Source organism: Paramisgurnus dabryanus, chromosome 19 (assembly GCF_030506205.2).
Source record: "Paramisgurnus dabryanus chromosome 19, PD_genome_1.1, whole genome shotgun sequence".
Taxonomy (NCBI): Eukaryota; Metazoa; Chordata; class Actinopteri; order Cypriniformes; family Cobitidae; genus Paramisgurnus; species Paramisgurnus dabryanus.
This window is the reverse complement of record NC_133355.1, coordinates 6,019,605-6,033,683: the sequence shown is the minus strand read 5'-3', so window position 1 is coordinate 6,033,683 and position 14,079 is coordinate 6,019,605. Positions and strand designations below refer to the sequence as shown.

At 35.6% G+C, this 14,079-nt stretch overlaps 1 protein-coding gene across 2 annotated transcripts in view; it reads left to right on the top strand.

The window, feature by feature from the left end:
• LOC135775864 (glutamate receptor ionotropic, kainate 5) overlaps window positions 1–11,560 on the top strand; it is a 135,560-nt gene extending 124,000 nt beyond the window's left edge. Inside the window, exons 18-20 of one of the 2 annotated variants that reach the window (XM_065286427.1) lie at window positions 5,096–5,224; window positions 6,243–6,364; window positions 9,212–11,560. In XM_065286427.1, coding sequence (XP_065142499.1) covers window positions 5,096–5,224; window positions 6,243–6,364; window positions 9,212–9,814 — 854 coding nt within the window. In that variant the 3' untranslated portion in view covers window positions 9,815–11,560. Of the gene's footprint in view, window positions 1–5,095; window positions 5,225–6,242; window positions 6,410–9,211 lie in introns of both variants that reach the window. The other variant, XM_065286418.1, reaches the window with a different exon arrangement.
• The last annotated feature ends 2,519 nt before the right edge of the window (window positions 11,561–14,079 follow it).

Genomic DNA, 14,079 nt, shown 5'->3' with positions numbered 1-14,079 from the left:
GAAAATACGCCTCATGGAAACACGTCAATTTGTCAAAATTCCCATATATCACAAAAAAGTTTTTATGCTCGCATGAGGTGGTTTTTAGGCAATTCAAAAAAGGATATATATCACAAAAATTGCAATGGAAAGATTTTTTGCATTTATGTGCGTGATTTACCCTTCAAAATGCACAAAGTGAAAATACGCCTAATGGAAACACGTCAATTTGGCAAAATTCCCATATATCGCAAAAAGTTTTTACTCTCACATGCAGTGGTATTTTAGGCAATTCATAAAAGGAATATATCACAGAATTCCAATGGAAAGGGTTTTTTTGCATTTATGTACGTGATTTTATTACCCTTTTAAATGCACAAATTAAAAATACGCCCAATGGAAACATGTCAATTTGGCAAAATTCCCATATATCACAAAAAAGTTATGCTCGCATGAGGTGGTATTTTAGGCAATTCAAAAAAGGAATATTTCACAAAAATTGCAATTGAAAGATTTTTTTGCATTTATGTGCGTGATTTACCCTTTAAAATGCACAAAGTGAAAATACGCCTAATGGAAACACGTCACTTTGGAAAAATTCCCACATGCCGCAAAAAGTTTTTATTCTCACATGCAGTGGTATTTTAGGCAATTCATAAAAGGAATATATCACAGAATTCCAATGGAAAGGGTTTTTTTGCATTTATGTACGTGATTTTATTACCCTTTTAAATGCACAAATTAAAAATACGCCCAATGGAAACATGTCAATTTGGCAAAATTCCCATATATCACAAAAAAGTTATGCTCGCATGAGGTGGTATTTTAGGCAATTCATAAAAGGAATATATCACAGAATTCCAATGGAAAGTTTTTTTTTTGCATTTATGTGCGTGATTTCATTACCCTTAAAATTGCACTAATTAAAAATACGCCTAATGGAAACACGTCAATTTTGCAAAAACTTTATATACTGCATAAAGTTTTTGCTCTCGCATGAGGTGGTATTTTTGGCAATTCAAAAAAGGAATACATCACAAAATTGCAATGGAAAGGTTTTTTTTTTGCATTTATGTTCGTGATTTCTACCCTTTAAATGCACAAATTGAAAATACGTCTAATGGAAACATGTTAATTTGGCAAAATTCTCATATATTGCAAAAAACGTTTTAATGCTCGCATGAGGTGGTATTTTAGGCAATTCAAAAAAGGAATACATCACAAAACTGCAATGGAAAGGTTTTTTTCCAGCTATGTGTGTGATTTCATTACCCTTTAAAATGCACAAATTGAAATTATGCGGAAACGCATGAATTTGGCAAAATTTCCATATATCTCAAAAAAGTTTTTATGCTCACATGAGGTTGTTTTGCATTTATGTCATAAGTCTGTGGTGTGTTTTAAAGTCACATGATCGTTCTTTAGATGCCATATCGTGTACTATAGGGTCCCAGAAACACCCCATACGTGGCACTGGCCACTACGAAGAACAAGGGGCTTTTCTTGCCATTAATATTTGGATAACATGCCTGCATCTTCTTCTAATTAAAGTAATGTTTGACATAATGCGTAACAGCTTAGACCAGCAGGCAGATGACATCAAAGTACTGAAAAAGTGATTCAAGATCAAACTATTCTGTATGATTTCCCAAATCGCTCTTGCTGTACTTTGACTTCATTAAGTCGAGCTCATCGAATAGCTATTACGCTTGCTGCGATACGCAAACCTACCTACCAACATCCATCCCCATGATTTTTGGAAGTAGGGGTGAGCAGGGCATAAACTAACACAGGGTTAATTGTAAAAAGGCTACTTTGCACATTGTAACAGGGCCGAGTAATCTGTGCTTTTGGTCACTTTCTCTTACTGTCAGTAGAGGAATTCCTGTGAATTTGTGAAAAGTTTTGATGTGTTTTGTTGATGTAAATACTATTAATCAAAATGATAATTTTTAATACAATATCAGGGGAAATAACTCTGTTTATATGCATCGATTCATAATACAAGGATGGTGAGATGAAGCATCATGGATGGATGAATGTGTGGAGATCTATCTATTATATATATATAAACAATATCCACCTTAAGTATATGACAGAATTTGATTGAATTAAAATTTCTAGCAGTGCAACAACAAACCCTCTGTTTGTTACAATGAACCCCACCTATGGGGTAAGTTGTCACGTTTGCACTCCTGTCACTTTTGGTGTAATTGTACGATAACGGTAGGTCCCACAAACAAACTTTAAGTGTCCATTTTTATAGCAGATATGTGTGTGTTGATTGTGTAAAAATATTAATCTTACCTTGATATTATGTGAATAATAGATTTAAAGGCAATTTTCCAGAGAGGAAAAACTGTGTTTACTTGGCAATGCTGTTGATTCGCAATAGTTTTGTAGTGACGTTTAGAAAATATTGCAAAGGTTTTTATTTCCAGTGGGACAAACTGAAATTGACCATTGACTTGTTAAAATTACATGTTATATATTTAAAATGTTCACAAGAAATCCAGACAGTCTCTACTTTCATTTAAAGCTGTAAGCTTTTTGTAAAATACATTAACGTTTTTGTAGACTTTTCAGACTCTAAGCTCTTCTCACAAATGTAACCAGCAAAAGTAAATTTTAACAGATTAAATTATTATCATAAATTAAAGAATGACAATATGAAGAAGTGATGCTTATAAATACAGAACGATGGTGGAGATGCACAGAAGGGGCCTGAAAAATAGCAATGCTGCTTTCTTTTTGATCTTCTGTCCTCCAGGAAGATCAATCCAATAACCACATAACCACTAGTTTAAAACATCCCTATACACTTATAATCGCATGAACCTGTTACTATATTTGAAATGAGAACCCAGCAGCAGCAGCAGCAGCGTCCACCTTCAAAGACTTCAGACATCTCCAGGTCACAGCACTTCATCCAGAAGGTCTGTTCACTCCTCCCAGTTCTGACACATCTCACCAGTTCGCATTCCAAAGTTCTGGTGCCAAATGATAAAACCCTCTCACCCAGGCATTAATAAAGAGGTGGTCTCCATGGACACCTCCATCCGTTTCCACAGCAACCTACTACAGTGCAGATGGTGCCACAACAGCACCAAAAAAACCCAAACAAACACCTGGTGATTTGTTGGAATATTAAATGTTAGTTTCTGCATACAGTATATGGTTCTTATTGCGTGCGATTAAGCTGCAGTCTTGTAATTTAAAGTATTTAAATTTTACCTCTTCATCAGCTGACATCATCTAGTTGGCCATGTTGGCTATTTTACTTCTGCAGTCTTTTTAAAAATCATCCCAATAGTTACCACAGCAATATAATGCTGGTTAATGTAGCAAAAATAAAATTGTGGTACCTCATGAAAGTAATATGAGTTTTACGTTGACTTCCTGTGAAATAAAACAAATATTTTAAACATTTCAGTCTTATTTTAATGCCAGTGAGTTAAAAATGTCCTTTTTTATTTAGAGGATGAAATAAAAACCTTGGAATATAAATACAAGCAAGCAATGCCATAACCATGTAGTGCATATTTAAAGACCACACCACATTGAGGATAAAAATAAAAAACGTGCAATTTTCGGAATTTTTGTATTTTACAAAGTTGTTAATTCATATGACTTTTGAACGATTTGCTTTTGCCACATGATGTTGGAGTTAGGGGCGAGGTTAAGGGTGGGTTTTTGTTATTATTATTTTTATGATAATCGTAAATTTTTGTATGCTTCACTTTGTACAAATTAATACAAATTACCGTATTTTCCTGAATAGATGATGACTTATTAATGTAAAAGCCGCTATTATGTCAATCATACTGTACACCAGCAAAATGCTGTAGGTGGCGCCAAATACACATAAACAAGTTTACCTGGATTAAAGCAACCTGCTAAAGTATACAGTAAGGCAGACTTCTTAATTAAATATTAATAGGCTATGGGCCCTATCTTGCACCCAGCGCAATTGACTTTGTCAGTGACGCATGTATCATTCGTATTTTGCACCGGCGCACAGCGGGTTTTTCCCTCCACAGACGCACGTCGGCAAACTAGGGAATGAACTTGCGCTCCCTGGGTGGTTCAGCGCAAAAAAAGAGGCGTGTTCCGGCGCAAACCATCCCTGATGCTATTTTGCAGTTTCAAAAAACAATTGCGCCACTGACCAGAAAAAAAGTTTAAAGTTTATTAAAATTATTAATTCAATTTACTCAATTTTTTAAGGTAAGTGGTTGCAATTTATTTAAGCTACATTAAAAAAATTTTTTTAACTTTTGTTTAAATGTAACTTAAATAAATTAATTGCAACCACTTGCCTTAAGAAATGTAATAAACTGAATGAATATTTTTTTTGTGTGTATTAACATAGCGATGTAGCATTAGATGTTTTTAAAGTAATCCCGATATCTAATGTATGTGTCTAGAAAAGTTATTTACTTGAGAAAATACATGAAGACTATAATTAGCTAAAGCCTGTTTTCATCCAGGGCTTGATTTAAGACTCTACTGTAGCAGCATGAACATAAACTTGTTTTTATTAGAGACACACGCCCTTCGTTTTCGAATATCTTTTCTCGGCATTGAATGGAAAATTAAAGTAATATTCACTTGGGTGACAGCTGATCAGTTCCAAAGCATAGCTTCGGTCTTTAATTTAAATTAACATGTATTAATTTGATGAATTCATCCCATCACATAACATTATTACTAGCGTGTCAAGATTAGATGGCGTGCACTAATGTTAAATGAAGGATGATTTTATTTTAACAAGTCAAATAATTTGTAATAATTCGAATTTTGACACACTGTCTTATTCGGCTCATTTGCAAAACGTAAAATGAAAGAGTTGATTTAAGACTGACAGAGCCGTGGCCTAGCAGATAGCAGATGTGCTCAGACATTGCACCGTGGTGCCGAAGTGGGCGTCATAAGTTTGAATCATTTCCTGCCTCTCATCTTCTGTATGAATAAAAGAGTTTTGATTTAAGACAGTTTTTGTCCGTGTGCCCTCTCAGCTTAAACAAGCCCAAGGTTTTTCTCTGATCTCCCTGCATGCATGGTAGATGAGTCTGTTTTGCCTGTTTTTCATTGGTAGCGTTATTCTCTGTTTCAGGTTCTCCATACAGAGATGAGATCACGTTAGGCGTTTTACATATGCAGGAGAACAACAGATTAGAGATCCTGAAACGTCGATGGTGGGAGGGAGGCAAGTGTCCAAAGGAGGAAGACCATCGAGCGAAAGGTGAGAGACCTGCATGGCTTCAGTTTACACATACTCAATACATCTTAATTTTATGGACATTAAAGGTTTAGGGTTAGATGTGCTTGGCTTAAGTTTTGCAAACTGTTAGAAAAAATTGTACCCAAGCTGTCACTGTGGCAGTACCATTTAAAAAGGTCCTAATATATATCATAATGCAATGATTCCCAATCAGGGGTACAAGAGTTTCCAGGGGCACATGGAGAGTTTTCAGGGGTACCCGAAAATTTAGATTTTGCTTTTTTGCGTTGTGTAAGTTTACATAGCCTTAATGCTGTTTACAATATCTTCATTCAGTATGCATATTTATTCCTACCTAATAAATAATTAAATAGAAACATTTATTGTGATTTGTTTTTAAAAGCATATGATGCAAATCGCACAAACATCGGAAATGAGTTATTTTCTGTTGTGTGTATTCATATGTTGCTTGTAAGATGTTCAGTATCCATCTGTCTGTTTTAAAGACAGATGGCTGAGAGTTCTGTGCATGTGTATTTATGTGGTCTGGTGGTATTTGCATTTCCGTGTGTAGTCGACTACACAGACCCAGAGGGAATGAAGAGAAAATAGTAACTATGTGGGGTGCAGGCGTGCGCTCACATATGTGCGTGTCTGTGTGCGAAATTCATTTAATTTCTTTGCTTTGGTTTTCAATACTCGTATTTTCACCAGGAAATGGCAGTTGCAGTCTATAGAGGTTATTTACAGCCCAAATTTTCAGATTATGAATAGCGGTTTTGTGACTGTGTTTATATAGTCATTTCCTCTGGCGCACCATCTGTGAGTAGAAAAATATGCGAAAAAACAACCAGAATAGTGTTTAACTTACAAAAAAATGAGGAATAATCATTATACGTTTTGCTTGGAAACTGTGCCAATTTAAAACAATGATTCTGCATCAGATCTAACAGGATCATTCAGGAATCCTGTGGGAATACTCTGCTTTGCAATTGTTTTGTTTGTGTTGAATGTTTGTTGTGTCACGTGTTTTTTTCAGGTCTGGGTATGGAGAACATCGGGGGAATCTTTGTCGTGCTGATATGTGGGCTCATAATAGCGGTTTTTGTGGCCATTATGGAGTTTGTGTGGTCCACGCGCCGCTCGGCCGAGACAGATGAGGTACGCCCTCACTCCTGCAGCGCCCGAAACCACAGACACACCAGAGTAGGTTACAACGCCAACCTACGCCGTCTGTGTTTGTGATGTAAATATATAGTGCTTACATGAGTTGTTTGTAGCTAAAATGAATGCTACTTTTGTAAAAATAAATTATTATTTAAAGTAAATAGATTTAATAGATTTAAATGAAATGACCTTCCCACCATAGTGCTGAAATCAAGTGCAATATTAACGGGAACTCATATGTATTTTATGAGATTGCTAATTCGTACGACCACACTTTTTAAGTTTTTGTACGATATGCATTCACCCCTGTGATGTTGGGGTTAGGTTTCGTTATTTTCATTTTTATTAAAGATAATCGTAATTTTCTGTAAAATACGTATGAATTTCTGTGACACCAGGCTGTAAAAATCAGACAATTTTCCACAATTTCCCATATGATAGGCTTAGATAACGATGGGACACATGGGACTTACAGTATGTACACAGCCCCAGGTCAAAATAGATCACATATACTCCCCTGTGATATTTTGGTGAGATATGTTATATTAGTGGCTCAGAGGCTGAAGCTTTTTATAGTCAACAGTCCCAACAGTATATCAGCTCCAAGTCTATGAGATATTGATGTCTGTTTTTCCATCCTTTAGATCAAAATTGTAACTCAGTTCACTTTGAAACATAATTGTTCACCTCTCCATTGGAGATATTATTCGTGTTTGTAGCAAAGTTACATTGCAAAGTTTAATACAGGGCTTCCTAAACTTTTTCATTCCAGGAGCAACTTCACTGCGAAAAATTGACATTCCTATTTACACTTCAAAAAATAATTTTCAAGAAAAAAACTTCTTACTATTTGGCAAAACAACCCAAGAAAATGTAAGATTTAATAATTTTTAGATATTGTTACTGAAAACAAGACAAAAATACTAAGAATTTTTTTGCTTGAAAATAATTTTTTAGAAAAGTTAAGTTTTTTTAGTCCACTGGCAGATTTTTTTGCTTGTTTTATGCACAAATTCACTTCAATTTGATATTTTTTGGTCTAAAAACTAGACTTATTTTCTTATATTGCTCATCAACAAAATGCATCTTGATTTAAGAATATTTTTATTTTTAGATAGAATTTTTGTTTTATTTAAAGTATTACACAAAAAAAAAATTGTTTTCAGTTAAAATATAAAAAAATTCTTAAATCAAGATGCTTTTTCTTGATGAGCAAAACGACCCAAGAAATTAAGTCTAGTTTTTAGACCAAAAATATCAAATTTAGTGTTTAAGAAAAATTTTCAAGATTTTTTTGCTTGTTTTATGCACAAAATCACTTAAATTTGACATTTTTGGTCTAAAAACTAGACTTATTTTCTTGGGTCATTTTGCGGAGTACTAGGTATTTTTGTCTTGTTTTCATTAAAAATATCTAAAAACTCTTAAATTAAGATTAAACACTTAATTCAAGAAAAATGTACTTACCCCATTGGCAGATTTCTTTTGCTTGTTTTATGCACAAAATCACATTTGATATTTTTGGTCTAAAAACTAGACTTATTTTCTTGGGTCGTTTTGCTTATCAAGAAAAAGCATCTTAATTTAAGAGTTTTTAGATATTTTTACTGACAACAAGACAAAAATACTAAGAATTTGTTTTCTTGAAAATCATTTTTTGCAGGGTACCCCATATTTTTATTTATTTATTTGCTTGTTTTGAGCAGAATATTTTTGTCTAAATTTAGACTTATTTTTATGTCATTTTTTATTTTTATTTCAGAAAATGCATCTTGATTTAAGAACTTTTAGATATTGGTACTTAAAAAAAGACAACAATGCAAAGTAAGAAAGTCATTTTTTTGCAGTGCACAGGTATAATGTTTCCTAACACCCACCAAACTATTTTTAAATGTGTATATAAGGAAAACAATATACATTTATTATTTTTAAATAGATGTTTGTCAATATTTTTACTTGAAATATTTTGTGTTTAATGCGATATCAATATAGACTTTTGTGTTATTCACTGCAACAGCCAAGTGACTTTTGTAACTCTGAGCCAAAGCTTAAAAAACAGACAACATATAAATCCAGGCCGGATCCCCAACGGAACTTCGGTGTGGATCCGGCCCGGAGTCTTCTGCTGTCTGCCTGGTTTAATGCATAGGTTTATGACTAAAAAACAGATTCCTTGCTAAAGACCCCACAAAGGTTTGTGTTTTAATTCCATTTGTCGTCACATGTTGTTGTTTAATTGTTTAATTCTGTGATTTTAAATGCTGTATATTTAATATGCATCGACAAGTGACTAAACTCTTTCCCCGTCAGGGTTTAAAAAAAAAAGTTGTCAGCCAGTGCCAGCATTTTTTATGATTTTCACAAAAGTTTAATTCCTTCCAGAAAATGTTTATATAATAAATATTTAAATATATAAACATACAATATAATAAAAGAATATACCCTCTGCTTTCAAACAAAAGTTTCATCCTACCTTCATTTGTTTTCTTTTTTATCACCTCTCAAATATGGGTAGGTTTCTTAAAAAAAACTACTTTTGAGTAAAAAGCTGAGATAATTGTGTTTTTGTGAAGGACTTTTGTTAGAGATCAGATTCAGAGCGATGATCAAAACATACACAGAGTTTGAACTGTTTGCCCTAAGGGAATACTTCCGGGTTTTAGAATTTGAGTAGGTTGCCACCTGGTGGATAATAGCGAAAATACGGACTGCCAGAAAAACTCGTCATTAGCAGGAAAGCGTTTTCTCTTAATTGACGAGTTAACTTGTCAATGGCGGGGAAAGAGTTAAACATGTAAAAACATCACTGGGATTTTTCATGGTTGTCTCTGTTTGTCTCAGGTGTCAGTGTGTCAGGAGATGATGACAGAATTCCGGAATGTAATTTCCTGTAAAAAGAACTCTCGTTTGCGTCGCCGTCGACCGCTCTCGTGCCAGGGCGTCCTCCGGCACCCGGCCCGTCTCCCGTTAGGAGCACCCAGACCCGTACGTCTCGTACGAGATATGCGTCTTAGCAATGGCAAGCTATACAGCGGGACGGGGTCATTAACCGGAGCCCCCGCTGTACCCGGCGGGGGCCCTGCAGAATTAGGCCCTGGCCCTCAGCGACTCCTGGAGGACCCTCTCGGGGCCAACATCTCAAATGCCACACCGGCCCTTATTCCAGCTCCGGCACCCCGCGGCTGCACGCACGTGCGAGTGTGCCAGGAGTGCCGTCGGATCCAGAGCCTTCGTTCCACGTCCGCTTGCTCGCGCATCTCACCGTTGGCCACAGCCACCTCCTCCCTTCCACGCCTGCCCCCACCGCCCTCCACATCCAATACAAACACCGACAGCGAGGGAGGAGGGTCGGGAAGCCCCCGCAGGCCCAAACCCACACCCCCTCCTAGGCCGATACCGCCCGCTAAAACGCCCTCTACAGATCTGCTCTGCAAGCAGGACTAAGGAAGAGGGGATAAGAATATGTGCGAGGACGGACGGACACGCTTCAAGCAGAGACTCTAAAATAGCTCCGCCGACACCTCCAGTCAAAGTGACCTCTGGGATACTAAAGAAATATGGGCCATTTTGGCGGCACGTCAGACTGAAATTATATTAATGGAAGCCGAGTGCGAGGAATTGGATGATTCAGCCAACCGCTTCCTTTCCAAGTGTCCAGTTTAACACTACGTCATGCCATGGCACAGGGGAGCCAGTATGGTTTGGCAAACGGTTGAGAAAGAATGCTATGCAACATGTCACGAAAGGACTGGAGATAACATGATAGTTTAATTTTACATGGTTTTACAAGAGAGAACGTGATCACCGCCACTCCTTTATAATTTGTGGGATTACGCTCCTGGGAAGACAATAGAGTCATTACCTGAAAATGTGTTCAGAAAGAACTGAAATGACTACTGTGCAAGTTCATTTTCTTTCTCTAATAGTGAATTGAAGGGGGTGTAAAGCTTCCCTTTATAATTACTTTAATTCCTAAAGATCATTTCTGCTTCATTTCTAGCTTTTCATTTTATTTAATTCTTAAATTCTTTTAAACGTAATATTTGTTTGTCCTCTTTCCCGTGTCTATGAAGGCATACAGTATTTCACATTTTTCTGTTTTGAGGGGAAATGTAATGGAAGGGTTTTTCCTAAAAAACACTATCTGGCAAAAGTCTATATGAAACAGCATTCCCAATCCATTCACGTCCGTACTATGACACATAGTGAAATTATTCATGAATGAATGATTGGGATGTAAAGTTGTGCACACACTTCCAATGAGGCTTTTTGACTGGGACAGCGAAGGTCAAGTTTGCCCTAAAAAAACATGTATGCATTTGACAGACGCTTTAATCCCTACGCGTGTCCCAAATCAAACCCATGCGCTATCATTTGAGCTATCCTGTATCCAAATGGTAAAGCCGGATGTCATAAAAGTCATTTACACTGTCAGATTACTTCATTAGCTAGATTTAAGAAAGGCTAAATAAAGTACAACAGTAGTCCGAACCATAGCTGGTGACGTCAATCTGCGTGACCTGGATGATGTCATCCAAAAAAGCATTGTTTCGACTGTAATTCAATTGAAATGAGGAATGAGTGACTATTTTTTCCTTTTAAAAATAGCATACATTTTTTATTTCACTTGAACAAGATTTGCAACTCGAAGCAGATTGCAAAATATAAGAACGAGAGAGCGGCGAGACAAAAAATCCTTTGCGCACCTGTAAGGCTGTTTAATGATGTCATCGGGCAATTAATGATGTTTTTCATTACAGAACTAAATGAGACCCTATTATGAATTTCTCGGTGAAGTGCACTAGAAGTTGTAAAATGCCAGTATCCATTTATATCAAAACATACACAGCGGACATATTTTCAATCTCCAGTATTATAGCATTCATATGTTGGTGCTTTTTTGGTGCGTGTGTGTGTGCGTGTCAAACAGGGACAGATGGGGTATAACGCTATTTGTGATCAGTTTTTTTAATCAAAGTTGATTTTTATTTCCTCATTGATTTTGAGAGATTTCTATACCAGTGCTTGACGAATCACACCCACGATGATGAAAATAACGTAAAATGATTCAGATTATATTGTTATTACTATTCTAATGAAAATGTGGGTTCTGTAGGAGGGCTGTTACCCTCTTTCGTTAAATATACAGTATAGACACGTTTGGAATAAAACTGTGATTCAAACTGTGAACTTTGTCTTTCATGAATACTCTATTCTTATTCATGATATTTAGATTATTATTTATTCATTTAAGCATTTTTATATATTACTATTCTAGAAGTGGCAGGGCTCTTTTTGTTCAGTATTTGTACCATGATACTAGCATGCAATGCAAAAAAATGATTTTTAAGAAAAAATGTTCTTAGTATTTTTGTCTTGTTTTCAGTAAAAATATCAAAAAATTCTTAAATTAAGATGTTTTTTCTTGATGAGCAAAACGACCTTTGGTCGTTTTGCTCATCAAGAAAAAGCATCTTAATTTAAGAATTTTTTGATATTTTTACTGAAAACAAGACAAAAATACACTAAGATGTTTTTTCTTGAAAATCCTTTTTTTTGCAGTGTGGTCTTTAACCCCTTCAGACCTTATTTTTCAGGTGTGTTATCACTGGTCATATTTTAGTTCTCACACCGTTTAACCAAATTTCTGCAGTAAATGTGTCTGTCCTGGTCAGCACAATGGTAAACCATTTATGTATTCACATTCTCATATTCTCAAGTATCCTTGACATTTGCGAATGTTTTACATGAGGGCATTTGCGGCCAAGGCATGTGTGTGTGTGTGTGTTTTTTTTTAATGACTAAAATGTCAAGCTTTAGTGCAGTTACAGTTGTACATAGAAACCAACTAAAGATAATAAGCTGTACAGCAATGCCCTCTAGTGGTTGAAAGAAAACAAATTTCCCTCAGGTCTAAAGTGCACCTGTTTCATTGCTAAAACAATGTTATTTTGTGTATTTGGGTAAATACAATGTGTTTTATGTGGTTTATGATTTATAAAAAACATTATTTTCCACATACTGTACATTTTTGTAGCTCCAGAATTCACTCTCTTCCTGAAACGCACGGATTTGAAAAGCGTTGTGTCCATGATTGGCCAGCTAATCTGTATGTTGTTATTGGCCTGAATACCACTGACATCAGCCGTAAATGTCACGCTCCTTACCCTGTTGGAGACGATAACTCACGTCATCGTTTACTTAGTTTTTTTTATCTTTTGCATATCGTTAATAGGGATGCACCGATACCGATACTGGTATCAGGTATCGGCCTCGATACCACATTTTCAAAAGTACTCGTACTCGTTAAAAGTCCCCCAATACCTGGAATCGATACCACGGTCTGAGAAATGTCTATGTTTGAGCGGCGTGTAAGGGGTTAATGCCTCGTGTTGTCCAAAGAGGCAGAGTTTGCAACAAACTGGAAAACTAGTCCTTTGTTTTTTTTGTTAAATTATATGACTAAAGCTGTTACCTGTAAATTTAAATCATGATTTTTTATTAAGTACTCCGTATCGGTATCGGCAAGTACTGAAATGCAAGTACTCGTACTCGTATTCCAAAAAAGTGGTATCGGTGCATCCCTAATCGTTAACATGTAATACACACTTACAACCCAAAGGAAATTTAAAATCGTGAATCGGACAATATGTGCTCTTTAAAAGCATTGGAAGCACTTTACAATGGTAATTAGTTACCGTGTTAGCTTACATGATTTAACAATGAACAATACTTCTATAGCATTTATTAATCTTAGTTCATGTTAATTTCGGCATTCACTAATACAATTATAAAATCAAGCCTTAACTTTTAACATTAATAAATGCGTCATGAACTCACATGAATAACTGTAATGAGATTAACTAACATTAACAAGAAATAATACAAGTTAAAAAAAAACTATATTGTTTATGCATTTACTAATGTTTAGGGTGGTCCTTATAACGGGTCATATTTTTTTAAATGTTCAGCTCTCACCCCCTAAATGTGTTAGGAATCGGATATCAATTTAAAAAAAAAAAATGATATCGGGGATATCAAAATTTTGAATTGTTTTTATAATATCTAGAGGTTGCTCAGTACCTTAGCATATTTACGAAATCACAAATTTTTGCATGAACTTTTAAAGTTGAAAAATAAGGACCACCCTTATGTTTACTAATACAACTGTATTATAAAGTGTTACCAAAGCATTTAGCTCTTATACATGGGTGAACAGAACAGAAACGAATTGTAAGCTGATGTGAAAAACTGAACAACACTGGCTTAGAGAATTAAAAAGGTGCTATACAGTTGATGTAACATACAGCTATGTATACATCTGGTACCAATAGGTTCCTGTGATGTGCTAATATGAACTCTTTGAGTGTACTTTTTGAATGGGTACTGCCCCAGTGACAGCTAGGGGCTATTTTTTGAGAAAAATAAAATCTGAAAGTGTGTAGAACAAAACAACAAAACCAGAACTTAGTTTTGCAATCCCTTTTTGTCCTAGTGGTGCCATTTCAGACAAAACAGCTAACTGAAAGAGATGCTCTGATATAAACACATCATGTCTGTTTATAAGTGGTTTGCTATTGCTTGTAAAGGGTCAAAGGAGGATGCTTTATAGCAGCCCTTAAACCGCTTGCCAATGTTTACGCACCAAACCGAGGAATAAGGAAGTTATTTGCAAAACTTGATTGTGCAAAGCTAATAAGTTGTGTACC